A 24,015-nucleotide genomic window follows, 5' to 3' on the forward strand; every position below is an offset into this window, starting at 1 on the left:
CACACATACAATGAAATATTTTAAAGGAACTAATTTATTAATACGTAACACATTTTACAAATATCTGTAAAAACTCATATATTTTCAATATTAGTATTTTATACTATTACTAATAACAACGTTTAGCATCATTTACGGTTCCGATTAATATTATTGCTTTAACAAAATTAATAATGATGTAGCATAATAAATGTGATATATGTATTATTTTTATTTCATTTCACAGTCAAAAAAAATCTGTGTTATGTTTACTTTCCTGTGACAAAGATCTTGTAGTTTGTGTTATGTCACTAATCATGACAGGCTTACAGATGTTTGATTAAAAATAACAAATTCTAAAACGTTTCAAAGGATGTGTTTAGAGGTCCTGAGATGATCAATATATAAGAGTTACTTTTTTACATCGTTTGTTTATATAAAACGCATTTTATATCTCTTGTAGAAAGTGCAGTTCTGAATCGACAGACGCTTGTTCACAGACGTAAACAGGAAGTGACGACAGCAGCGGCAGTGTAACGCACGCTCGACCGTGATGCGAGTGAATTAGGGTAAATAAGATCAAATGTGTTTTTGATTTAACGCACTTGTGATGTTTATAGAGTTTGTATAGCGTCTGTCGAATGCGCGTGCTGAACAAATGAATGAGCACACGCATCATATTATAAAACGTCAGTGATTCTCACATTCAACTGACAGTGCAGATCCGGTTTTCTCGGGAGTAATTGTTGGAAACACGTGATGGCTCATATCACACTCAACCAATACCTGCAACAGGTGAACCACGCGATCTTCAACATCTCTATGACATCATTATCGTGTTGATTCTTCTAAATGTTTTGTTTCTTTTGAAGGTCGTGGAGGCGATAGAAAACAGAGATGGATCATTCTGTGCTGAGATGATGTCTTTCAAACATCCACACGTGGCTAACCCGCGACTGCAGGTGTCAATGCGTCATCTCGACTCTTATCACAGCGCACAATATACGACTGTAGTGTTTTATTATGTGTTGTTGACGGGACGTTTTGCTCTGTTTGTCTGAGCTTGAAGTGAACTTTAAACACGAAGAAGTGATTGTTCTCCATCAGATGTGTGACTCGTGCTGTGATGTTTGTGTGTGCAGTTGTCCAGTCCGGAGGAGAAATGTCAGCAGCTGTTAGAGCCGCCGTATGATGAGATGATGGCAGCACATCTCAGGTGAGCATCACAGGTGACAGCTCAGGTGTGTGTGTGTGTGTGTTGTGTGTTCACCTGAGCTTCTCTTCTCTGCAGGTGTACCTTCGCTGTGGCCAATCATGACTTTGTGGAAGCGTATAAGTGCCAGACCGTTGTGGTTCAGTATCCTCTACTGTTGTGTGTCACTCACACACACTGTATATTGAATTATATACATCACAGAGTCACATTTACATTAAGTCATTTAGACACTTTCGTACAAGAGCAAAATACAATAGGTGCTAATACAAAGTATTAATACAAATACTGAAAGTCACATCAGATGTGTGTAGAGTCATGTGTGTGTATGATATCAAACGTATGCGTGTTTTTCTTAACCTCACTGAAGATCGTTTCTGAGAGCGCTTCAAGCTCATAAGGAGGAGAACTGGTGAGACGTCATTCTTGCTCATATGTTGTTACTGTCATTTTAGAGATGAAGTCATTGTGTTTTTATGTGTTTCTCAGGGCTTTATCCATAATGTTCGCCGTGACCCTTGACCTCCGGATATTTGCCAATAATGTAAGTCAGACGTTGTCATCTCTTTGTCATCTTATAACTGTAGCACGTCTCTTCATCTTTGCTTGTGTGTCGTGTTGTGGTGTCAGGCGGAGCAGCAGGTGAAGGGTAAAGGGAAGGTTGGAGATATGTTGGAGAAAGCCGCTGAGCAGCTCATGAGTTGTTTCAGAGTGTGTGCCAGTGACAAGTGAGTGTAAAACACGCACACAAACACACTCGCGCATACATTACATACAGCGCATCTAGATTGTAGGTGTACGCACGTCGGATCATACTGACTAAGACCTGCCCGCTTAGTCAGGAAGATTGACATCTAAAGTGACCAATCACAGCACACAGAAAATGTTTTAGACGTTCCAGTGCATCATATGTGTGTGTGTGTGTGTGTGTTTACGTTTCAGTCGTGCTGGCATTGATGACTCGAAGAAATGGGGAATGTTGTTCCTGATCAATCAGCTCTTCAAGATCTACTTCAAGGTGAGAGTCATGTGAACTCTAGCCTAGTGCGTCACCTGACACAGTGTAATACATGTGAGTGAGTTGTGACACGGTTTGTGTGTTTGTATATCAGATCAATAAGCTTCATCTGTGCAAACCTCTGATCCGCGCCATCGACAGCTCAAACCTGAAGGACGACTACAGCATAGCACAGAGAGTCACATACAAGTATTATGTGGGCAGAAAGGCCATGTTTGACAGCAACTTTAAACAAGGTGACACTTCTGTCCGTCTGTCTGTGCGTGCACTTGCTTTTGTGTGTGTGGGCATCAAGAGTAAGACTAACTGTTTTTAATGTTTTCAGCTGAAGAGTATCTATCCTTCTCCTTCACACACTGTCATCGCTCCTGTCAGAGGAACAAGAGACTCATTCTCATCTACCTGCTGCCCGTCAAGATGCTGCTGGTAAAACATCTCTGTGTGTGTGTGCCATAGTAATGATGGGAATCCGTGTGTGACCTTGACGTGTTTGTTTGTGCTGTTGACAGGGTCACATGCCCACCAATCAGCTGCTGAGAAAGTATGACCTCATGCAGTTCGCTGATGTCACTAAAGCTGTGAGGTAAATCTCATAAGGTTCAGAGTTCAGACATGTGACGATGACTTGAATCGCATGTGTGATGATAACATAAATGTTGTGTGTGTGACGTTGAGCGAGGGAAACATGCTGCTGCTGAATGAAGCTCTTGCCAAACACGAGACCTTCTTCATCCGCTGCGGCATCTTCCTCATCCTCGAGAAACTCAAGATCATCACCTACAGAAACCTCTTCAAGAAAGTGTGAGTACATACATGCTTGCAAGCATGATCTGAATGTTTTTCCACACCTGCCAATCAATCTCAAACATGTTTACATTATTTCTCTTTTATAAATCATACATTTCTGAGGCTGCGAACATGACTGTCATGGTGATGTCCACCTGTAAAGATGTTTGATATGTTTGGACTCTTTCTTTAGGTATCATCTGTTGAAGACCCATCAGCTTCCTCTGGAAGCTTTCCTCGTGGCGCTGAAGATGATGAAGGTGGAGGACGTGGACATCGATGAGGTTCAGTGCATCCTCGCCAACCTCATATACATGGTGAGAGATTTTCATTGTGTGCTCAATATGATAAATCTGTGTAATGTGCCTGTTATTCACACTCGACGTCTGTGATTTATTTATTTTCCTCTCTCTCTCTCTCCCTCTCTCTCTCTCCCTCTCTCTCCGTGTTTGATTTTAGAGTCACATCAAAGGTTATATCTCACATCAGCATCAGAAACTGGTGGTCAGTAAACAGAATCCCTTTCCTCCGCTCTCTTCTGTATCATTGACATCATAGACATGCACCTGTTACTCTCATTATTACAATTACATGGGGATGAGCTCTCAGTATTCACATTATTGCATTCTTTTTACTAATTTTGTCAAATAAACGTGACACTGTTTTCTACATGTTTGCGAGTTTAATTTCATTCTGCAGCAGGACATCAATAAAAGCAGACAGTGAATATCACAAAAACATGCAAAGGAATCCATCAAAATGGCATTCAGAAATTGTATTCTGCATTAGGAAAATGAAGCACTGGTTTTAAGCTGAAAGATTTGTGTTGCATTGTGCGTATCTTTTTTAAATTTAAAGCTATTAGGTTTATGATTTCTGTCAACATAAAAGGAAGTCAGGATAACAGATGGACACCATTAGAGCAGCTGCAGTCTAAAAATGGATTATCAAAACTAATTTCAAGTATGCATACTTCCCTACAGTAGCATGTCTGAATAAACCGTATGTATGAGGTGAACCTGCTTCATCAGTATTTCAAAATAATGATTCGAGTGTACTTGCTGTAGCATAGCAATTGTAGATTTGATATTTGATTTGGGTAAAACAGTAACATAACGCGTTCATGATGACTTTCGGCTGATGATGTCACAGAGTTGTGTTGAATCACGTGTCACTGCGAGATCATGCGTGATGTTTCTCAACGGCGTTCAGGAGCGGACGAATCCAGTGCAGGTATCTTGATAATTTAGTGAACACAAGTCCATGATGACAGTCTCCGTCATACAGAGAGATTCCGGTCAGGAATGCCGTTTTTCCCTCCACTGTAGCGACGGGACTGCCAGACTTCACCTCACACTTCACATCAAGTTTGGATCTCCCTTTAGACTTCTGCTTCTCCATACAGAACATCATATTGGTCATTAAGAATGTGAGATTGAGAGAGTCTCGGCAGTCTTCCAGTGAGAGATAAGAGTGTCTGGCCCCACCCATGACCATGGCCTCTCGACCGTTCCTCATGAGAATATTCTCACTGAAGTCTTTCTCCGGCAGACAAAGCGGGACGGCTCGCAGCTCCTGTGGAACGGACTCTTTCAGCTCTAGAAAGGCCAGATTGTCCTCCAGCAGACCGGGCACAAACCTCTTGTGAGGCGTCCAGCTGGACACGCGCAGATTGACCACAGAATGACCACCTGCTGAAACTAAACACACACAAAAATACAATGGTTGTCAAAAGTGCCACAGAACTGCTTGCTGTCCTACATTCTTCAAAATGCCTATAAAAGTATTTTTTCCTACTATGGAAGTCAATGGGGGACAAAAACGGTCTGGTTACAAGCGTTCTTCCAAATATCTTTCTCTGTGTTCATCAAAACAAAGACATTTATTCAGATTTCGAAGGCGAGTAAACGTTGACAGGATTTTCATTTTTGGGTGAAGTATCCCTTTAAATGAGTTTGGTTCGCACCCACCGACAGTGACGTTGAGATGCTTCAGTGCGAGCGCACACACGGCTGATGTCAACACAGACTTGCGTCCCAGGATCACACCGTGACAGATGACATCACCATCAGCCTTCACAAACTTCACCTAAACAACACATTTAATGTCTTCTGAAAGGATAAAGAATTAAACTGATCCAGGATCTGCACATGCGACCAGAAAAAGGATGGACTGATGTTGAGATGATGGACATCACCCACCTCCCACGAACAGCGTCCATCGGGACAGATGATGACGCCACTGCTTTGGTTGAAGCTCTCTGAGATCCCACAAGGGTTCTGAACTACAAACATTGAGTTTATTAGTGTGGCCGCTGATGATGTCATCGATGATATGACACACACATTGAACGTCCAAATGTAAGGAGTCATTTTAAATCACATGATTTTGAGGCTCTATCGAGTGCTTGTACCCTGAGGTAAACAGTTCCTCTTGTTGGGGTGAAGTGTGTATCCCTGAGCACAGAAACAGCGATATGAAACCTCTGAGGGTCTGCAGAAATGCTCACAGACTGAAGGGCCTTCAGACGGACACTGAGAAACATCTGAAAAACATCATCGTCATGTTTATATTATCACAGCAGAGGATGTTTATATAATATTATGCAACAGTTCTTCTCTCGTCGCATGTTTTGTAAAACAAGATGTGACATTATAAACAGTACATTGATTTGTTTGGTATAGCCTGCATATAAACATGTGGCCTGCAATCTGCACGTGGGTGTACATGTGATGGTAAGGACTTTCTTTCATTATCATCTTATAGCGATCACAGTTTAACTTCCAAGAATCAATATTATGTTAACAAAGGTAGTAAATAATCAAGGCAAAGATTGATCACGTGGTGAACCGAAACTAATGAGATCTAAATCTCAACACCGGACATGTATGGAATAACAAACTTCAATACTGGAAAGGGCCACTAGGTGGGGACTATACACCATGATAATGGAACACGCACTTAAGTTAAACTAAACGTTGTCAATGTCTCTTAGCAATGTATGCTTTCATGGTTTAAAAAAAGCACGAGATGCATGGGTCTTGATCACACGCTTGCAATAATAGAAATGGGATTAACACAATATCGGTGAGTTGCCTTTCAAAGTCTCTCTCAGCACAGTGCACATTTAAAAGGAGTGACGGGTTGGAATTAGTAGCGGAGGTTTGTTTAACTGCTATGCTGGGCTGGGATCTGGAACCCCTATGTTGTTTCTGATTGATCTACACATGTGTGCCGTCGAACTGTTGTATAAATGCAATATTGTTCTCGCAGTTGTGTATATAGTGCTCTTATATCAGCGGCTGTGATTGCGGCCTCGTGCCTCCGGCCTAATCACTGCCATGATAATATAGACGGTTTGAGCTTAACAACATAAACAAAGGTCACTGGGAATGCGCACTTTTGTGCCCCCGACTTGACTTCCGGTCCGCAGTCACAATTAATAGAGCGCCTGTAGATTATTTCTGATAACAATCAAAAGAAACCGAGAAGAACCGTTACTTGGATTTCTTTTGAATTTAGACTGCGATGCCAAACTCAACCGCTAGATGTCAGTGTACCATAGGTTTGTTTAAATCCGACCGCATACAGGAACCATCAACAAAATGAACATTCAACGAAAAGTTTATTTAATACGATTATTATACAGTAAAAGAATAATACATGCATGCTTAATATGCACATAAATAAAATATAAATAGTTATATTCTTAGATGACAAAAACAAAGTAGAAGTTAACTCGGGGTCAAGCGTCTATAAGAGCACTGTTACGCCGGGTTCACACCAAACGCGAACAATCGCATTCCACGCTCTTCACTACTGGCGGGAAAAGTTCATTATTTTCGCTTGAGTGATGCGATCAGACTAATATTTTTAACCTTCCCGGAAGACGAGATTGATGTGCGTTCACGGCATTCACGGCACCTGATTTGCGAGTTTGCATCGTTGCATTGACTAAGTATGTCATTTCCTCGACACTAAACGCATGATTCGCATTTGGTGTGAACCCAGCGTAATACTCGAGCGATATTGCATTAATAAGAGCACTATTGAGTGAAGCTTAATATTGTACCTGTGTCACAGTTTACACCGCTGTACATCTCAGTACATTTACATCTGTATCCTCCGATGAGATCTGTACACGTGCCTCCATGCTTACACGGGTTTGAGCTGCACTGATCTCCATCTAAACAAATGTAACTTACTGTCAGGTTTATTATAGAGAGAAAATATAGACAAAACACTCACTATGTAATCAAACCTGCATAAAGCACACTCACCGTAATATTTGTTCCAAAACGCTTCCTTCAGAGATGTGAGGAGAGATTTACTGAGTTACTGTCATGCACATGATAAAGAACAAACAAAAGAACTGAAATCGCGTTGATTGTACATCACGTGTGCTTGTGTTATTCTAGAAGGTATCTCACGGTTTTCTGGTCATCCTCGAAACATTCTCGGGCTTCTTCTCGACTGCATTTCTCCTCGAAACACTCGCGCTCCAGATTGCCCTGAAGGATCTCCTCCACGAGGAACATGTTGGCCCGTCTGGATCTCAAGAGAACCGCGTTGGCCTGTCGGGGCGACTGAAATACTGAACCGAGACGATGAACATACTGAAAAACACTTCTTGAGGAGTCCAGTCTACAGACAAATCAAAGATGAATCATCAATAACGGATGATGTGTGAAACACACGGAGATGATTTCTCACCTGTGCGTTCCTCCGTCGACATCATCTGATGACTGTTCAGTGTCCATAAGAGCAAACACAATACAAAGCGCTCCATCATCGACATCAATCTACGAAACTACTCTGACGTTCGTCTGAAAGTGATCTAGAGAAACATCCAGCGGAGTTTTGACCTCCCACATTCACATTCACATTATACTGAAACAGACGCTTTCGTCCAAACCTGCTTACCGGAGTGATAGAGAGAAATGAAGATCTTCACCTCACATCACAAACACACAGGACATCCAGAAGAGAATGTTAATGACGTCTCCTCATATTCAATCTTCTGTCACAGTAACACACATTTCATCTCTTTACGTGTGTTTGTATTTCATGTCAGCTGTTAAATATTAAAAACTCGATTCAGTTTGTTTGAGAAAAGCTGGACTCTGTATCTGTAAACATGACAAACCTATGAACTCTTCGTCTGTGCGTGGGGTCAGTTTGAGAAGAAATACAATCATACGTGCTCGAATAATTGTTGACAAGTGTTTAACGTTTATTTCTCGTCAGAATATACATTTGACTATAAGTGCACTGTAACAAGTAAATGTAAATATAGATGATGTTACAACATGTTGTTGACCATTAAAAGACATGCCGTGATGTTCTAATCGATCAAAACGGCAGATGTTCACAATGCGACACACATGCAAATGAAACCAAATCTTGAATTATTACAAGATAAGAATGTGAATCGAGAGCTGAGAGCAGAGACAAACTTCTGACTACACATATCTGGTGACACTTCTCTTGGCTTTGGGTTTGACTGAAGTTTCCTTGCTTGGCATGAATTTCCTCATGGTATTTTGGATCCATTTGATGTATTTGGACACTTTCGTGTAGACGCCGTATTTGCCCTCCCTCGCGCATCCCTCGCCCCAGCTCACCACGCCCGTGATGAACCACGTGTCTTTGTAACGGGTGACGTGAGGCCCGCCGCTGTCCCCCTGACACGCGTCTTTGGCCTCCTGATCGTATCCGGCGCAGAACATGTACATGGTGATTTTAAACTGGCTGGACTCGAGGCACGTGGCGCGGTCCACATACGGCACGGTCAGCCTCTGCAGAATGGTGGACGGAAGGCCGCCTTCCCTCACCCGACCGAAGCCGCTGACCATGCCCTCATCCTGACGCATTAACACGCGCTCGGCGAAGTCGGGCTGCGGCAGACACGCAGGGATGATGTATCTGCTGAATTTGATTGGCTCCTTGACTTTAATGAGGGCAATGTCGTTGTTGTACGTTTCTGGAGCATAGTTAATGTGCAACAGGATTTTGTCTATGTCATGTATCGCTTCTTCACCTTCATCCACCAGCGTGTCGAATTCACCTGGAACGACAAGATCACAAAGACATGAAACTTGTAACGGTCCACCTCCGGTGCATCTCAGATGAGAAACACACCCTGTGTCTCTGTCATTAGAGTTTGAGAAGAAACGTCAACAATGTGTCGAACTGAGCTCTGCATTCAAAAGTCAAGATCATTAAAGATTATTAGTACTTTTACATTCCTCCATACTCGTCATGCGTTTCAACAATTACACTCTCATTTAAGGAAACATTTTAGGACCGAGACAAGGTTGAGACTTAAACGAGAATCTCCTGAATTGAATGCGACGAATGAGAAGTGACACTGGTGTACACACCTACCACCACTCGAGTGGAGACCGTGTGATTCATACAGTGAGCGGCGGAGAGGATGAAGAACTCATTTATGATCGTTCCACCACAGAAGCCGATGTTTTTCTCGTTGATGAGAAGAGCCTGAGAAAACAATCACACTGAAGACATTCGTACCATCACAACATCGCAACCCACCATGAACATCGCTGTACCTGCCACGGACATTCTCCCGGTGGACAGTCCACTCCGTTCACAATCCTCGTTTTTCCGGATGATTCTGGTAAAATAGCCTCCTCCTCCACAGGGTTCTCGATGTCATCTTCGTACAAACCGAAGAGATCCATTTTATCTACGGTTGTGTTTCCGAAATCTCCAGTCACGACTTGAGGATCTTCAGTGTCCGTGTTGTTGGGTTCGTATATGAAGATGCTTCTGGTATTTGATGGATGCACGTAACCGCATCTGAACAGATCTGCCATGGAAAGATTGTTACTGGAGGTCAAGAACCTCATCACTGTGGTCATTTACCGCGGTAAAGCTCATCGTATTACCATCAGACTGACACGACTTCTCGTTGGACGCCAGTGTGTAGCCTTTAGCGCAAGAACAGACGACGTTTTTCTGCTTGACTGTACAGAAATGATCACAACCTCCGTTCTCGGACTCACACAGCTCGGGAATGGCTGCAACAACATCACATTGTAAAAAAAACATACATCTGGAAATATTTCGGAAACCATTAGTGTGATGTGTTTCAGTTTTACCAATCTCACAACTCTGTCCTTTAAACCCGGCGGCACAGTAACACGTGTACAGACCGATCCCATCTTTACACACGGCACCGTTGAGACACGGATGAGAAGCACACGCATCTCCATCTGCAGAAGAACGATGACGTTTTCATAAAACAAGCTGCGATTCACTTTCAAAGGAGCCCAATTTCACAGACACTTACCAAAATAAACATTCCAGAACTCGGTCTGAAAGAGAAAATAAGACAACAACATGCGTGTCATTCGGGATGTTTGTGTTTCGCTAAAGAACATGCTAGTGCTCGCGGGTTTCTCAGTTCTCAGACGTGTTTCATTCAAGTCTAAACTTAGTCTCAGGTGTTTCCTCAAAAAACGTTCCTGGGTGATTGTTAAAACGCACGAGTATGGAGGTGTAAAATGAACAACAATCTGGATTTCAGTGAATCCAACGACAAATGTCTGAGTTCATGTAGAGATCTTCAATAACATTGACGTTTGATTGTAGACTTGACAAATCGGAGCTCAGTTTGACAATTGTTGACATCTCTCTTCGAACTCAGAGATTTGTCAAATTTCTGATTCTTTTTCTCAGGAGAAATATCTGAGACACACACGAGACTTTGTCTAGGAGAAATGGTTGAGATTTTAAAGAGATTTGTTTTTACGTCTCAACAAAAGTGACAGGTTGACACAGTTTAAACATCATCGCTCATATATCAGCTGACGGAAAAATAAAACACCAACCGTCTTCTCAACGTTCTCAAAGATTTCTCTGGCCTCCTCATAACTGCATCTCTCCTCCACACACTCGCGCTCCATGTTCCCTTTCTTCAACTCCTCAAAAATACTGTTGGCACGCCGGCGACGGATCAGAACCTGACTGGCATCATGACTGTGGAGAAACACTAAAGAAAGCCATAAAACATGTGCTGGAAAGATTTAAGCTGAACATTGACTACTCTTGTCGCTTTTGTCATACTGAAAAATAAAAAAAAATTCATTTATTTTTCCATTGCATACACACAAAACTGTTTTGGGTTGATATGGAACGGCTCATTATGAAGAAATTATTGGACATATTACTATACTTTAACAAATCAAGGGTTGGATAAAGATGAAGCATATCTCACACAATTGTTCATTTTATTGGGGAAATTTCACATTCATAAAATGAAACGGTCTCACTCCAAACCAACATTTTCACATGTTCAAAACGAACTTTATGTTTATAGTAATATTTTCCAAAATTGCAAAACTTAAAAAGCAATCAGAGCTTCCCTCTAATCACACGCAAATATTCGATTGTTTATTAAAGTCACCATGAAAAGTGTGTTGCAGTGATTATTATAAATGATTTTTCCTTGCTCACCATTATTATTATTTTTTCAAATCGTTTGCACTTGTGATCTTTAATCAAAAACATCAAGCTCCTCTCCCAACGGCAACTCTTCGCCACATGACGTCAGCCACAAAAAAGGGGCGAGACTATGCTGACTGTCCAATGGCAAGGCATTTTTATAAAATAAAGCCCCGCCCCTCGTTTTTTCTCATTTCAGAGGCCTCACTCAGATACACATCACGATACGGAAAAAAAGTCAATGGCAACTTCATTTCATGGTGACTTTAAGAAACGCCTATCCTCCTTTTTCCCCTTAATTTTTTCCTAAGTAATCAGACTCCGGATTATTTACATTAATATTTGTTTGATATAATGTGAATGTTTCTCTTTGTATTCACTATATGGCATTAATTAAAAAACTAAAGAAGGCCATGACATCATCAGCCGTGTGACACAGTATATCATTGGCACATTCTCTTAATGAGAATCTCTCTCTCTCTCTCTCTCTCTCTCTCTCTCTCTCTCTCTCTCTCTCTCTCTCTCTCTCTTTATTTAGTATCATTCATTTGTGATGTAAATAATATTCAATTCACAGACACACAAAAAATAAAACTTAAGAATAATGTGAGACAGACATGAGATTTGAGTTGTGTACTCACCGTCCGAAGACACGCCGTGTATGATAAACACGCACAGAAAGTTCCAGAAAACCCAAGACATATCAGCGTCGGCGTACGGCTCTCTTACATTACAGCAACGCTCAGAAAACACACAAGGTCAATGAACCCACCGACTGATGGGAGGGTGAAATGAAATGAGACGGACGGAGACAGTGGGAGGAGTGATGAGGAGAACGGCAGACAAAAACAACAAGAACGATTGAACGAGAGTCATAAAAGAAGAAAACACGAAAAACATTTACAGGAATAAAGTTATGATGCAAGACATTGACCTGTACACTGTTTGCCGCAGTATATTTGCTTTGGGGGGTGGCCGGGTACGCATGGGACCTCTGTCCTGTGTGTTGAAAATCAATGTTCACAACCCAGTTCACTTCTATAATGTGAGCTTTTTCTGGTATATGGCTTCATGAGTAACACTAAGAAGGTTATGTTCATGATCGTGGCAGTAATGCGGAGAGAGGAAGCAGAAAGTCTTCAGTGTGTTTGAGATAAAGCGTCTGTCAGAGATAAACACATGCAGCACAAGAACATTCACGTCTTATCAGAAATAACAGAAGAAACACAAACACACGAAACTCTTACTGCTTCTCTCACACACTCGTATGCCTTTAGTGACTGCTTTCCTTTAAAGAAATTCTCTAGAAATTACAGTATTACTGGCAGCAGTTCATCAGTTTATAAAATAACAGCCTCGTGCAAAGCCTTCTGGAAACCAAAATTATAAATAAAACTGAAAAAGGTTTATGTGGATTTCTGGTTCCCAGAATGCTTTGCGTGAGTCTGTTATTTTATCAGTTTTTTTCTGTAAAGATACAGACTACAGATGTTTCACATTCATTTATCTTTGAACAAACTGTTGCAGTTACTACAGTAAAAACTTTTACAGAATAAACACATTTTGTCATGCATACTCTAGTTTTCTCTTATTTTAGTACTTGTTTACATTGTATATTAAACATCTGTAAGGTATTTTTGTTAGGTTTGGTTTGATTATGGTTGTGAATATTGGCCCAGTGTACTCTATAATAAAGTGTTGTGTCAACCCATGGAGGGACAGAAACGTACATTTTGTTATGCACAACAATGTTATTTCGTAAAAAACTCCACCAATACCAAGTCGAAGTTGTTATCATTCATATCAATTGATTAAAAACATGAAATTATACCCAAGTTCTACAAATAAATACTATTATACAACCGTCCCCATGTTTCTGGTCAGTCCTGTCACATTTACATAAAACTCAACATAAAATGTGTGCAATACGCCTTTGGTTGGACGCGTCTTGAGGAAATGACATCATTTGATGATTTTAAGCTTGTTTTTGTATGTTTTTATTTTTAGGAAGACAAGCTAAAGTTGTTAATGAGTGTCCTAGCTAAAATATGTGGCTGGAGACGGTTGAAAGCAGACCAAACTTCGATAAAAAGCAGAAGAGCAGGTTTTTCCAGCCCTTCTAGAGGGGTTAAAGTCATATCCAATAGGGTGCAAGAAGCATCTTCTACTCCTGGGCGATATGCAAATTGCAGAGGGTCGAGCACAGGTTGTGTCAAATGCCTTAAATTTATCAGACATCTTTGGTCCATGCAAGTGACAAAATAGGTCAAATTTTGTTTTTATGTAAAACATAGATATAAATTACTAGATACCGCGTTCAACTGCTCCAGGCAATTAGACAGATCCGCCATCTTGGAGCAGTCCACTGACGTATCCAATCCAAACAATTGGATATCCCTTTCCATGTTGTTATGTGTTAGCGTAGCAAATATAATGTTTGAGTTTACACAACAACAAATATGTTTTCATAATCATACACAGTCAGCTTGCAGGGTTGCTAGATCTTTGAATCAAAATCCTTCATCACAAGCCTTAGGTTCCTAGTCAACATTACAGAACGTAACATTCATAAATAAAATAATCTTAAGATTGACAGCTATAAAACAAAACCCTTCCATTTCTTACCTGTGGATAAAACAAACCGGAGCAACAGTTACAAAGTAACCCAATTCCACTGGAAGGCCGCAGACGTGGCAAAACAGATCAGCTTGCACTGTTCCAATATGGCGGACAGCCTACATGGCACATAGAGACAGATGCTAATGTGGCATCTTGTTATTTATATCTATGAAATAAAATACTTTTTTAGCTGCCAATATGTACAGTGTGTGTAAAGGTTTGCTATAGCTACATGAGCAACCAACAAAGAAAATGAGGCCAAACGCTTTAGGTCACTTAATTTATTTCTTTTGGTGTACATACACCAAAATACATGTATATTGTACATGTATAGGACATCCTCTACAGTAAAGTTGCACAACAGGAACGTTCAATTTGAGATTTTTTGTTAGATCAAAATAATCAAATGAGATATAAATAGGAAGATGTGAACGATGATGATGTTCATTTGTATTCTTGTTCAAGCTCAATCTTTCCTGTTGTAGAGTTGATTGACGTGTGTTCATGGATCCATTGAAGGTAGTTGGAGATTCGTGTGTAAATGCCGTAAGATCCCGGGCGTGCACAACCTTTACCCCAGCTCACTATACCCAACAGAAATGTGGTGTTCCTGTAGAGGGTCACCAGTGGACCGCCGCTGTCCCCTTGACACGAGTCCTGCTTCCCCTCGATGTATCCAGCACAGAACATGTTATTAGTGAGCAGCACGTTGCTTTTCTCCATACACTCCTGCGTTCGGATATGTGGAACCTCTAGACGTCGCAGTAATCGCGAGGTGGGTCCGGCCTCGCTGCGTTTGCCCCAGCCGCTGACCGTGTGCATGCTGACGGCCCACAGCTCACGCTCAGCCATGTCTCGCAGCGGCAGACAAATGGGAACTGCGTATGCGCTGTAGACGATGGGGCTGCGCAGAAGCAGTAATGCGATATCGCTGTCTGCAGTCTCTGAAACGTATTTGGGGTGCATGATGATCTCCTCCACCTGAATGACCTGCTCAGTACCCTCCTCCACCTCAATGTCGTGCTCTCCTGAGTCACAATCCAGAGAGAAAACACAAATGAGAAAACACGGGAAGAGAATAAAGGTGTAAAATTAGATGTGATTGATGTTCATATTGAGATGTTTGACAAATCTGAGCGGCACACGTCTGATCTCAGATCAGTCTGCTGTACACATTCAGATGCTGAAGAAGTGAATGTACCTGCCACTATCTTGAGAAACTTGACTTTGAGTTTTTCCAGACAGTGAGAAGCTGTGAGAATCCACGTGGGCTTTAAGATCACACCACCACAGAAACCCTTATTACCATACTTCAGCAACACCTGCATATCAACACACACGTGTTTGACAGTACGGTCTAATATGAGTCATACACATGTCAATTCTGATTGGCTGTTGGTACCTGCCACGGACAGTGACCTTTAGGACATTCGGTTCCACCGACGATACGAGATCTTGCGTCGTGTTGTTCTTTAGCTCCCTGAAGAAGTGGAACCTTCCCGCATGGAAAAGATTCTGTAACATATTTTATTTTCATTCAATTAAGGAATTCAGCAACATTTAAGTGAAAATAGACTCATGGTTGTGTTTGTAAACCGGCACTGAATGTCTTTTCATCACAATACTGAAGAGGGCTGTGTATTGGCCTTGCGATACGCTACATGTCATGCTAGTTGAGTCACGATACAATGTATTTCGATGTATTTTGATACGATTCATATTGCAATATATTGAGACGCTTTTTTAATAAAAACATTTTAAATAGAAGCTGAAAATACAAATTTCTGTATTTTCTACATCCCACTAATAAAATCCATCAAATACCAGTAAATTTATACTGATGTAGTATCATTATAGTTTCCATTAAAACCAGTAAAATTCCCGTTATAACCATACATTTTCTATTGTGCTTTGGTCAGGGTTCTGGTCCTTGATTCTGATTGGCTGATCCGAGATCTAAGCTGTTATAAAATACCCTGATTTATAACGGCTGACCACATTACATAGCCTAAATATCATTTTATTTTACTTTATACCATGGTCTGTTTGAATACTCAATTCTGATTGGCTGGAAGGTGTGCGTTAAAACCTTTTAACGCACGGGTAGCTCCAATCGGTTTGGTTACATTTGAAATAAACTGTTAAAAAATTACTGTTATTTTCACCTGTTTGATATAAAATAACAATGTTAACATCAATAAAAGCTTTAACTTGGCAAGTGACCATGGTATAAGCGGGATAATCCACAGCTAGCCGTGCGTTATAGGATGTTTGCGTCGTGCATTATCCCTTACGGATTTTATGAAACCTTCGCATATGGAATAACCGTTTTCTAAAAGCAATAAGCCCAGCGAAGCAGTGCATTTTATAACATCTACCTGTGATAAAATGGAGTGTAACCCGCTGCTTCATGGGGCTAATTGCTTTATTAAAAATATTATTGATAGTAGCGGTTGGACTATTGATATTTTTATGCTTCATGCATCTGTCTCATGTGGTTTTATTTGTGTTGTATGTAGAGGATTGATGGTGTTCAATCACACTGCTCAACACAAACTGTCCAGCTCAAACGTACGGGTTCACTTCATGAACAGTTACAGTACACCGATGAGATTTGTGATGTTCCTCACCGTCCGTCAGACAGCTGTGTCCGTTTGATCCCGTGAAATATCCATCAGCACACGAGCAGTTTCTCTGACCGCTGCCTTCCGTACAGAAGTGTTCACATCCACCGTTATCATGTAGACATGAATCAGGAACATCTTTCTTTACTGAAATAACACAAACAACCGGTCAATGTTTCTGTCTGTGTGATTCAAGAATGCATTTGGATGTGACTGTTATCACGGTGTCGAAGATCCAAATATCTTTCACAACACTGTTTAGATAAAGACATGAAGCCCTTTCACGTACTGTATACTTTACTCAAATGCATTAATCCCAGAGTCAGTTCTAAACCTTTCATGAAAAAATATTCAAACAACCGTAGAACCAAATGAATTGAAATTTATTGTTTTTTTACAAATGTTAGTTATTAGATTCAAACTTTTATTAATAGTGAAGACGTTTTTACCATTTTCACAGTTTCGTCCACTGAAGCCTGGCGAGCACATACACGTGTAGAGATCTGCATTCTGACTCACGCACAGGCCGTTATTTTGACACGGGTTTGATTTACAGTGATCTTCCACTTAAACACAGACAGACATATCATTTCATCATCAATATTTCATGCAATGCACCACTTTCTTTAATGTAATCTGACTTATTAATGTATAATTTTTTCTTAAGTATTCTTACCACTGTTGATTTTCCAGAACTCATTCTGTGTGAAGACAAAGAATAGTCAGTACTGTGGTATTGCGCTAATAAACTATATACGACTACAGTCCAACACGCCGTAAAGAAGAGTAACAGCACATCGCATAAACCCAACAGAATGAACATGTATTTAGGTCACTGTTGTGTAATACTGACCGTCGCCTCTGTGTGTTCAAACACCTCCCGCGCCTCCTCGAAAGAGCATTTCTCCTCCAGACACTCCCTCTCCAGGTTACCCATTTTCAGCTCCTCAAACCAGCCCGAGTTTGCTCTCTTGATCCGGTCCAAGACTCCGTGAGCTTCATCTCTCTGTACAAACACTAGAGAACAGATCACAGGAGGACTTCATTCTCATTTCATGAACACTGCTGGATGTGTCTGTGTTCTGTGGAGTTTTACCTGAAGCTGAAGGACAGCAGTAGAGACTCAAGATCATGTATGACAGAGACAGAAGACACATGTTGACCAGCGGTTTAATCTGAATCCGTCTCGACCTGTGTGCTGTGCGTTCAAAGGTCTTAAACACTCTCCACCCCTAAACCCTCCCATAACAAACTACAAACATGGCACTTTATTTAATTTCATGTTCTTTTATCTTTATTTCATGTTTTAGTCTCAGTGTGATTTTGGTTGTGTAGTTGCTAGTGTTTCATTGTCCACCCAAAATGATCTTTCACATTTCACGAATAGAGTATCACGTGACTTTTAATTAAGCCTTTGATGTAAACATTTCATCTTTGTTCTTGTGAAAGCAGTTAGATGTATTCCTGGTTTTAAAAGATGTTGAAGACAGCAGATGAACCAAGAAATACGTGTTGCAAGATGACAATGTTTTGTTGTTTATTTTTGTTTACTGTTATACATTTTACATTTCATTTTTAGAAATGAATCTCCTGTCGCTCATGCTGTGTCCACAGTCTTCACAATCCAATTCACAAAGACAGATACGCGCGTGTAGATGCCATAGAAACCAGAGCGTGCACAGCCTTTACCCCAACTCACAATGCCCGTCAAAAACCAGGTGTTTTTATAACGGGTAACCAGAGGTCCTCCGCTGTCACCCTGACAAGAGTCTCGCACTCCTTCTTTGAAACCGGCACACAGCATGTTCCTTGTGATCTTCATTCCAGACTGGGTCCTACACTCAACTGAAGAGACTCTCGGCACCTCCAGCCTTTGAAGAACAACGGATTCAGGTCCAGACTGAGAAAGGTGACCCCACCCGCTGACCACGGACATTCGAATGGCCCCTAATGTGCGAGCAAACGTGCTGTTAGTGGGCGGAAGGCATATTGGAAGAGCGAAAGGACCGAACGTGATGGGGCTGAACAGACGCAGCAGAGCGATGTCAGAGTCAATGATGGAGTGATTGTAGAACGGATGAATCAAAACTTTAGACACTTTCCTTCTTTGCTCAGTTCCTTCTTCCTTCAAACGGATGTGTTCACCTACGAGAAAAGACAAAATTAGACTGAAAGAGAAGATTATAAAAGCAGATAGAGATTCACTCGAAACTTCATCTGAGAACAAAGTGTGGGAGGAAAACCACCAACAGGGAACCTGCATTACAGTCACAACAACAAAAAAAAACATCGAAACTGCTGCATTTGTAGAATTTCACGATTTCATCCATGGTCTTAAAACTGAAAAAAAGAGTCAATACTGCACTAGTTATAAAGACATCGTTTATCCAAAAATGAACATTTCGGCCCGTGCAACACAAATCATGTTGAGAAGTATGCTAGTGGTTTTCGCACAATGAGAGTGTTTTCATGTTGTGTGACCCTATAAAGACAAAGACCCGTAATAAAGAGTCAGCTCTATAGGGTAGCCACAATTTCTTACCGACTGTCACTTGTAGAAGGGATGTCTGCCTCCCCCAAACACAGTGAGCTGCCGTGACAATCCACTGAGAATCTACAATGACACCGCCACATTTATATTCTCCTCCGTACTCCAGTAAAGCCTGTGTGAGAGAGAGTCTGAGAAACAAGCTTCTGTTTGATACTCCTGTGTGTTTTTATCTCATCAAACCCCACCTGCCATGGACACTGTCCTTTAGGACACATATCACCCTTTACTATCCTCGGCCCTACAGTCACATGTGCCAACCTGCCACATGGGAACATGTCTGTAAACATAACAGAGTATGACGTCACATCACAGTAACATGTTAGTTTGCACTTCTACTATGAAATTAGTAAAAAACAACAATGTGCTTGTACACTTGACGCTCTCTAACTGTACACTCGACGCTCTGTTACTGTACACTCGAGGCTCTGTTGCTGTACACGCGATGCTCTGTTACTGTACGTTCAACTTTCTGTTACTGTATGCTCGACGCTCTGTTGCTGTACACTCACCACTCTGTTACTGTACACTCGAGGCTCTGTTACTGTACGTTCAACTTTCTGTTACTGTATGCTCGACGCTCTGTTGCTGTACACTCACCGCTCTGTTACTGTACACTCGAGGCTCTGTTACTGTACGTTCAACTTTCTGTTACTGTATGCTCGACGCTCTGTTGCTGTACACTCACCGCTCTGTTGCTTTACACTCGGCGCTTTCTTGTTGCTGTAAACTCTGCGCTCTGTGACTGCACGCTCGTCGCTCTGTGACTGCACGCTCTGCGCTCTGTGACTGCACGCTCTGCGCTCTGTGACTGCACGCTCTGCGCTCTGTGACTGCACGCTCTGCGCTCTGTGACTGCACGCTCTGCGCTCTGTGACTGCACGCTCTGCGCTCTGTGACTGCACGCTCGTCGCTCTGTGACTGCACGCTCGTCGCTCTGTGACTGCACGCTCTGCGCTCTGTGACTGCACGCTCTGCGCTCTGTGACTGCACGCTCTGCGCTCTGTGACTGCACGCTCTGCGCTCTGTGACTGCACGCTCTGCGCTCTGTGACTGCACGCTCTGCGCTCTGTGACTGCACGCTCTGCGCTCTGTGACTGCACGCTCTGCGCTCTGTGACTGCACGCTCTGCGCTCTGTGACTGCACGCTCGTCGCTCTGTGACTGCACGCTCGTCGCTCTGTTACTGCACGCTCGTCGCTCTGTTACTGCACGCTCGTCGCTCTGTTACTGCACGCTCGTCGCTCTGTGACTGCACGCTCGTCGCTCTGTGACTGCACGCTCGTCGCTCTGTGACTGCACGCTCGTCGCTCTGTGACTGCACGCTCGTCGCTCTGTTACTGCACGCTCGTCGCTCTGTGACTGCACGCTCGTCGCTCTGTTACTGCACGCTCGTCGCTCTGTGACTGCACGCTCGTCGCTCTGTTACTGCACGCTCGTCGCTCTGTGACTGCACGCTCGTCGCTCTGTTACTGCACGCTCGTCGCTCTGTGACTGCACGCTCGTCGCTCTGTTACTGCACGCTCGTCGCTCTGTGACTGCACGCTCGTCGCTCTGTTACTGCACGCTCGTCGCTCTGTGACTGCACGCTCGTCGCTCTGTGACTGCACGCTCGTCGCTCTGTTACTGCACGCTCGTCGCTCTGTGCCTGCACGCTCGTCGCTCTGTTACTGCACGCTCGTCGCTCTGTGACTGCACGCTCGTCGCTCTGTTACTGCACGCTCGTCGCTCTGTGACTGCACGCTCGTCGCTCTGTTACTGCACGCTCGTCGCTCTGTGACTGCACGCTCGTCGCTCTGTGACTGCACGCTCGTCGCTCTGTGACTGCACGCTCGTCGCTCTGTGACTGCACGCTCGTCGCTCTGTTACTGCACGCTCGTCGCTCTGTGACTGCACGCTCGTCGCTATGTTACTGCACGCTCGTCGCTCTGTGACTGCACGCTCGTCGCTCTGTGACTGCACGCTCGTCGCTCTGTTACTGCACGCTCGTCGCTCTGTGCCTGCACGCTCGTCGCTCTGTTACTGCACGCTCGTCGCTCTGTGACTGCACGCTCGTCGCTCTGTTACTGCACGCTCGTCGCTCTGTGACTGCACGCTCGTCGCTCTGTTACTGCACGCTCGTCGCTCTGTGACTGCACGCTCGTCGCTCTGTGACTGCACGCTCGTCGCTCTGTGACTGCACGCTCGTCGCTCTGTTACTGCACGCTCGTCGCTCTGTGACTGCACGCTCGTCGCTCTGTTACTGCACGCTCGTCGCTCTGTGACTGCACGCTCGTCGCTCTGTGACTGCACGCTCGTCGCTCTGTGACTGCACGCTCGTCGCTCTGTTACTGCACGCTCGTCGCTCTGTGACTGCACGCTCTGCGCTCTGTGACTGCACGCTCGTCGCTCTGTGACTGCACGCTCGTCGCTCTGTGACTGCACGCTCGTCGCTCTGTTACTGCACGCTCGTCGCTCTGTGACTGCACGCTCGTCGCTCTGTGACTGCACGCTCGTCGCTCTGTGACTGCACGCTCGTCGCTCTGTGACTGCACGCTCGTCGCTCTGTGACTGCACGCTCTAGGCTCTGTTACTGCACGCTCATCGCTCTGTGACTGCACGCTCGTCGCTCTGTGACTGCACGCTCGTCGCTCTGTGACTGCACGCTCGTCGCTCTGTGACTGCACGCTCGTCGCTCTGTTACTGCACGCTCGTCGCTCTGTGACTGCACGCTCGTCGCTCTGTTACTGCACGCTCGTCGCTCTGTGACTGCACGCTCGTCGCTCTGTGACTGCACGCTCGTCGCTCTGTTACTGCACGCTCGTCGCTCTGTGACTGCACGCTCGTCGCTCTGTGACTGCACGCTCATCGCTCTGTGACTGCACGCTCGTCGCTCTGTGACTGCACGCTCGTCGCTCTGTTACTGCACGCTCGTCGCTCTGTGACTGCACGCTCGTCGCTCTGTGACTGCACGCTCATCGCTCTGTGACTGCACGCTCGTCGCTCTGTGACTGCACGCTCGTCGCTCTGTTACTGCACGCTCGTCGCTCTGTGACTGCACGCTCGTCGCTCTGTGACTGCACGCTCGTCGCTCTGTGACTGCACGCTCGTCGCTCTGTGACTGCACGCTCTAGGCTCTGTTACTGTACACTCAATGTTATGTTACCGTACACTCGAAGCTCTGTTACTATACACTCGACTCTCTGTTACTCTGTTACTGTACAGAGATGTGTGTGTTTGAGACAGACCTTCCGGCACACAGCTGGTGTTATCCGCCTGCAGTCTGTATCCTGGTGCACATTCACACTCACGCGTGGACTCACTGATCTCAGTACAGAAATGCTCACAGCCACCGTTCCTGTACAAACAGCTGTGGGAACTGTGTGGAAATATTTCTGTGGGAAGGACAGAATTAAAGTTGTGTAGATAATTACTGTAACGTTGATGTTGTGTGTGTGTGTGTGTGTTACCTTTGTCACAGTTCCGCCCCTCATAATTGACTGGACATATACAGATGTACGTGTTGACCTGATGAATACACATAGCTCCGTTCTGACAGGGGTCCGACTGACACAGATCTTCTTCTGAAGAGACAAACCACACATTTTTATATCTACACTATACAGTTGCTAACATGTTCCAAATCCTTTTCTTTATGATCATGTCATGATTTCTGAACTGAAATGTGAGCATTTACCTGTATATCTCCTCCAGAAGTCCTCCTGAAACAAAACATGAGCATTAGAACAAAAACCCACAAGGAATAAGTAAGCTGTCATTTGATCAAACATATCAGAAATGAGTGCATCCACAACAAACATTTAAATTTATGACGGTCGTCTTTGAAACAGAGCATCCAGGAGTCCAAAACCGTAATTCAAACAGACTGGACCATCTGATCTGAATGGAAGAAAAAAAACAGAGCTTTTCTCTGTCACAATGAATGTTTTTTCTGATCTCACCAGTTGCTCTGGGACACTGAAGATCTCTCTGGCCTCCTCGTAGGAGCAGGTCTCCTCCAGACACTCTCTCTCCAGATCTCCCAGCTTCAGCTCCTCCATGAAAGAGTTTGCACGCCGAACGCGATGTGTTATCACACGACTGGCCTCAGACTTCTGCAGGAACACTGAGGAAGATGAATCGGACACACGGTGAGTAAACATCAGACAAACACACAACATATCATTCTTAAATTCTGTAGTCTCACCTGATGAAAGCGCAAAGCACGCTGGGAGAGCGAGCAGAACGACAATGGTGTATGAGAGTCTGTTCAGGTTTGACTCCATGATGTTTTTACTTTCAAGATCAAAGTCCAGCACGTTCCTCACATGTAAACTCATCAGATTTCCCAACACGTTTCCACTGAAGCTTTTCATGAAGTCAACAGCAGATGGAGACATCATCTGTCTGTCCTCAAATTAAACAATTTATGCACCACAAACCATCACACCATAAAACCATCAGATTATAGATGTCTTTCCGGTTCACTCAACAAATGATGTGAATGACAGATCCGTTTTTTTTCATATAACACTCTCTGTGTTTAACAGCTTTTTGTCACTTTGCATAAGACTTTTAATGTGCCGGTGCCTGTTTTTTCTTTCACACGCTACTGCTGTATGAAAAAACGTTTGAAGTGTCACACATCTATGAGACGTGTGTGGTTAGATGAAACGCTCAACAGAATTCAGCTCGCTGTCACACATTCAATACACATCTCACGGAGTTACTGTCAAATCTTAAATATGATCACAACTAAACTGAATTATGCACATAATCTG

General features: G+C 43.4%; 4 protein-coding genes across 9 annotated transcripts; 1 reads left to right on the forward strand and 3 right to left on the reverse strand.

Annotated features, from left to right (window-relative positions):
- Window positions 1-442: 442 nt before the first annotated feature.
- Window positions 443-3,669, forward strand: pcid2 (PCI domain containing 2). 2 transcript variants are annotated; one of them, XM_079463227.1, is made up of 15 exons: window positions 443-548; window positions 697-774; window positions 852-941; window positions 1,122-1,195; window positions 1,271-1,336; window positions 1,563-1,604; window positions 1,682-1,736; window positions 1,823-1,920; window positions 2,135-2,210; window positions 2,305-2,446; window positions 2,536-2,636; window positions 2,720-2,793; window positions 2,886-3,011; window positions 3,190-3,313; window positions 3,456-3,669. In XM_079463227.1, the coding sequence occupies exons 2-15, from the start codon at window positions 739-741 to the stop codon at window positions 3,552-3,554; spliced, it is 1,203 nt and encodes a 400-aa protein (XP_079319353.1). In that variant the 5' UTR covers window positions 443-548; window positions 697-738; the 3' UTR covers window positions 3,555-3,669. The 2 variants fall into 2 exon arrangements, with proteins under 2 accessions (XP_079319353.1, XP_079319354.1); XM_079463228.1 differs by having other exon boundaries at window positions 476-548; window positions 702-774.
- On the reverse strand, window positions 3,662-8,074 carry prozb (protein Z, vitamin K-dependent plasma glycoprotein b). 4 transcript variants are annotated; one of them, XM_079463225.1, is made up of 9 exons: window positions 7,920-8,068; window positions 7,710-7,833; window positions 7,427-7,590; window positions 7,277-7,301; window positions 7,069-7,182; window positions 5,410-5,541; window positions 5,198-5,280; window positions 4,967-5,084; window positions 3,662-4,696 (listed from the first exon to the last, which is right to left on the reverse strand). In XM_079463225.1, the coding sequence occupies exons 2-9, from the start codon at window positions 7,792-7,794 to the stop codon at window positions 4,179-4,181; spliced, it is 1,239 nt and encodes a 412-aa protein (XP_079319351.1). In that variant the 5' UTR covers window positions 7,795-7,833; window positions 7,920-8,068; the 3' UTR covers window positions 3,662-4,178. The 4 variants fall into 4 exon arrangements, with proteins under 4 accessions (XP_079319351.1, XP_079319349.1, XP_079319352.1 ...); XM_079463223.1 differs by having other exon boundaries at window positions 7,427-7,640; window positions 7,920-8,059; XM_079463226.1 differs by having other exon boundaries at window positions 7,710-8,074.
- A 124-nt stretch (window positions 8,075-8,198) lies between these two features.
- On the reverse strand, window positions 8,199-17,919 carry LOC306897066 (uncharacterized protein). Its single transcript, XM_079461541.1, has 17 exons — window positions 17,805-17,919; window positions 17,562-17,725; window positions 17,385-17,409; window positions 17,158-17,274; window positions 16,715-16,855; window positions 15,487-15,599; window positions 15,286-15,406; window positions 14,532-15,112; window positions 14,091-14,200; window positions 12,107-12,222; window positions 10,853-11,013; window positions 10,312-10,336; window positions 10,121-10,234; window positions 9,908-10,039; window positions 9,569-9,828; window positions 9,380-9,497; window positions 8,199-9,063 (listed from the first exon to the last, which is right to left on the reverse strand). The coding sequence occupies exons 1-17, from the start codon at window positions 17,863-17,865 to the stop codon at window positions 8,459-8,461; spliced, it is 2,964 nt and encodes a 987-aa protein (XP_079317667.1). The 5' UTR covers window positions 17,866-17,919; the 3' UTR covers window positions 8,199-8,458.
- An 89-nt stretch (window positions 17,920-18,008) lies between these two features.
- Window positions 18,009-23,703, reverse strand: f7l (coagulation factor VII, like). Of its 2 annotated transcripts, none has more exons than XM_079463221.1 (8): window positions 23,442-23,703; window positions 23,197-23,360; window positions 22,932-22,956; window positions 22,705-22,818; window positions 22,483-22,629; window positions 19,445-19,536; window positions 19,251-19,371; window positions 18,009-18,853 (listed from the first exon to the last, which is right to left on the reverse strand). In XM_079463221.1, the coding sequence occupies exons 1-8, from the start codon at window positions 23,635-23,637 to the stop codon at window positions 18,306-18,308; spliced, it is 1,407 nt and encodes a 468-aa protein (XP_079319347.1). In that variant the 5' UTR covers window positions 23,638-23,703; the 3' UTR covers window positions 18,009-18,305. The 2 variants fall into 2 exon arrangements, with proteins under 2 accessions (XP_079319347.1, XP_079319348.1); XM_079463222.1 differs by having other exon boundaries at window positions 22,705-22,815; window positions 23,442-23,525.
- Window positions 23,704-24,015: the final 312 nt, after the last annotated feature.

Source organism: Barbatula barbatula, assembly GCF_947034865.1.
Source record: "Barbatula barbatula genome assembly, chromosome: 8".
Taxonomy (NCBI): Eukaryota; Metazoa; Chordata; class Actinopteri; order Cypriniformes; family Nemacheilidae; genus Barbatula; species Barbatula barbatula.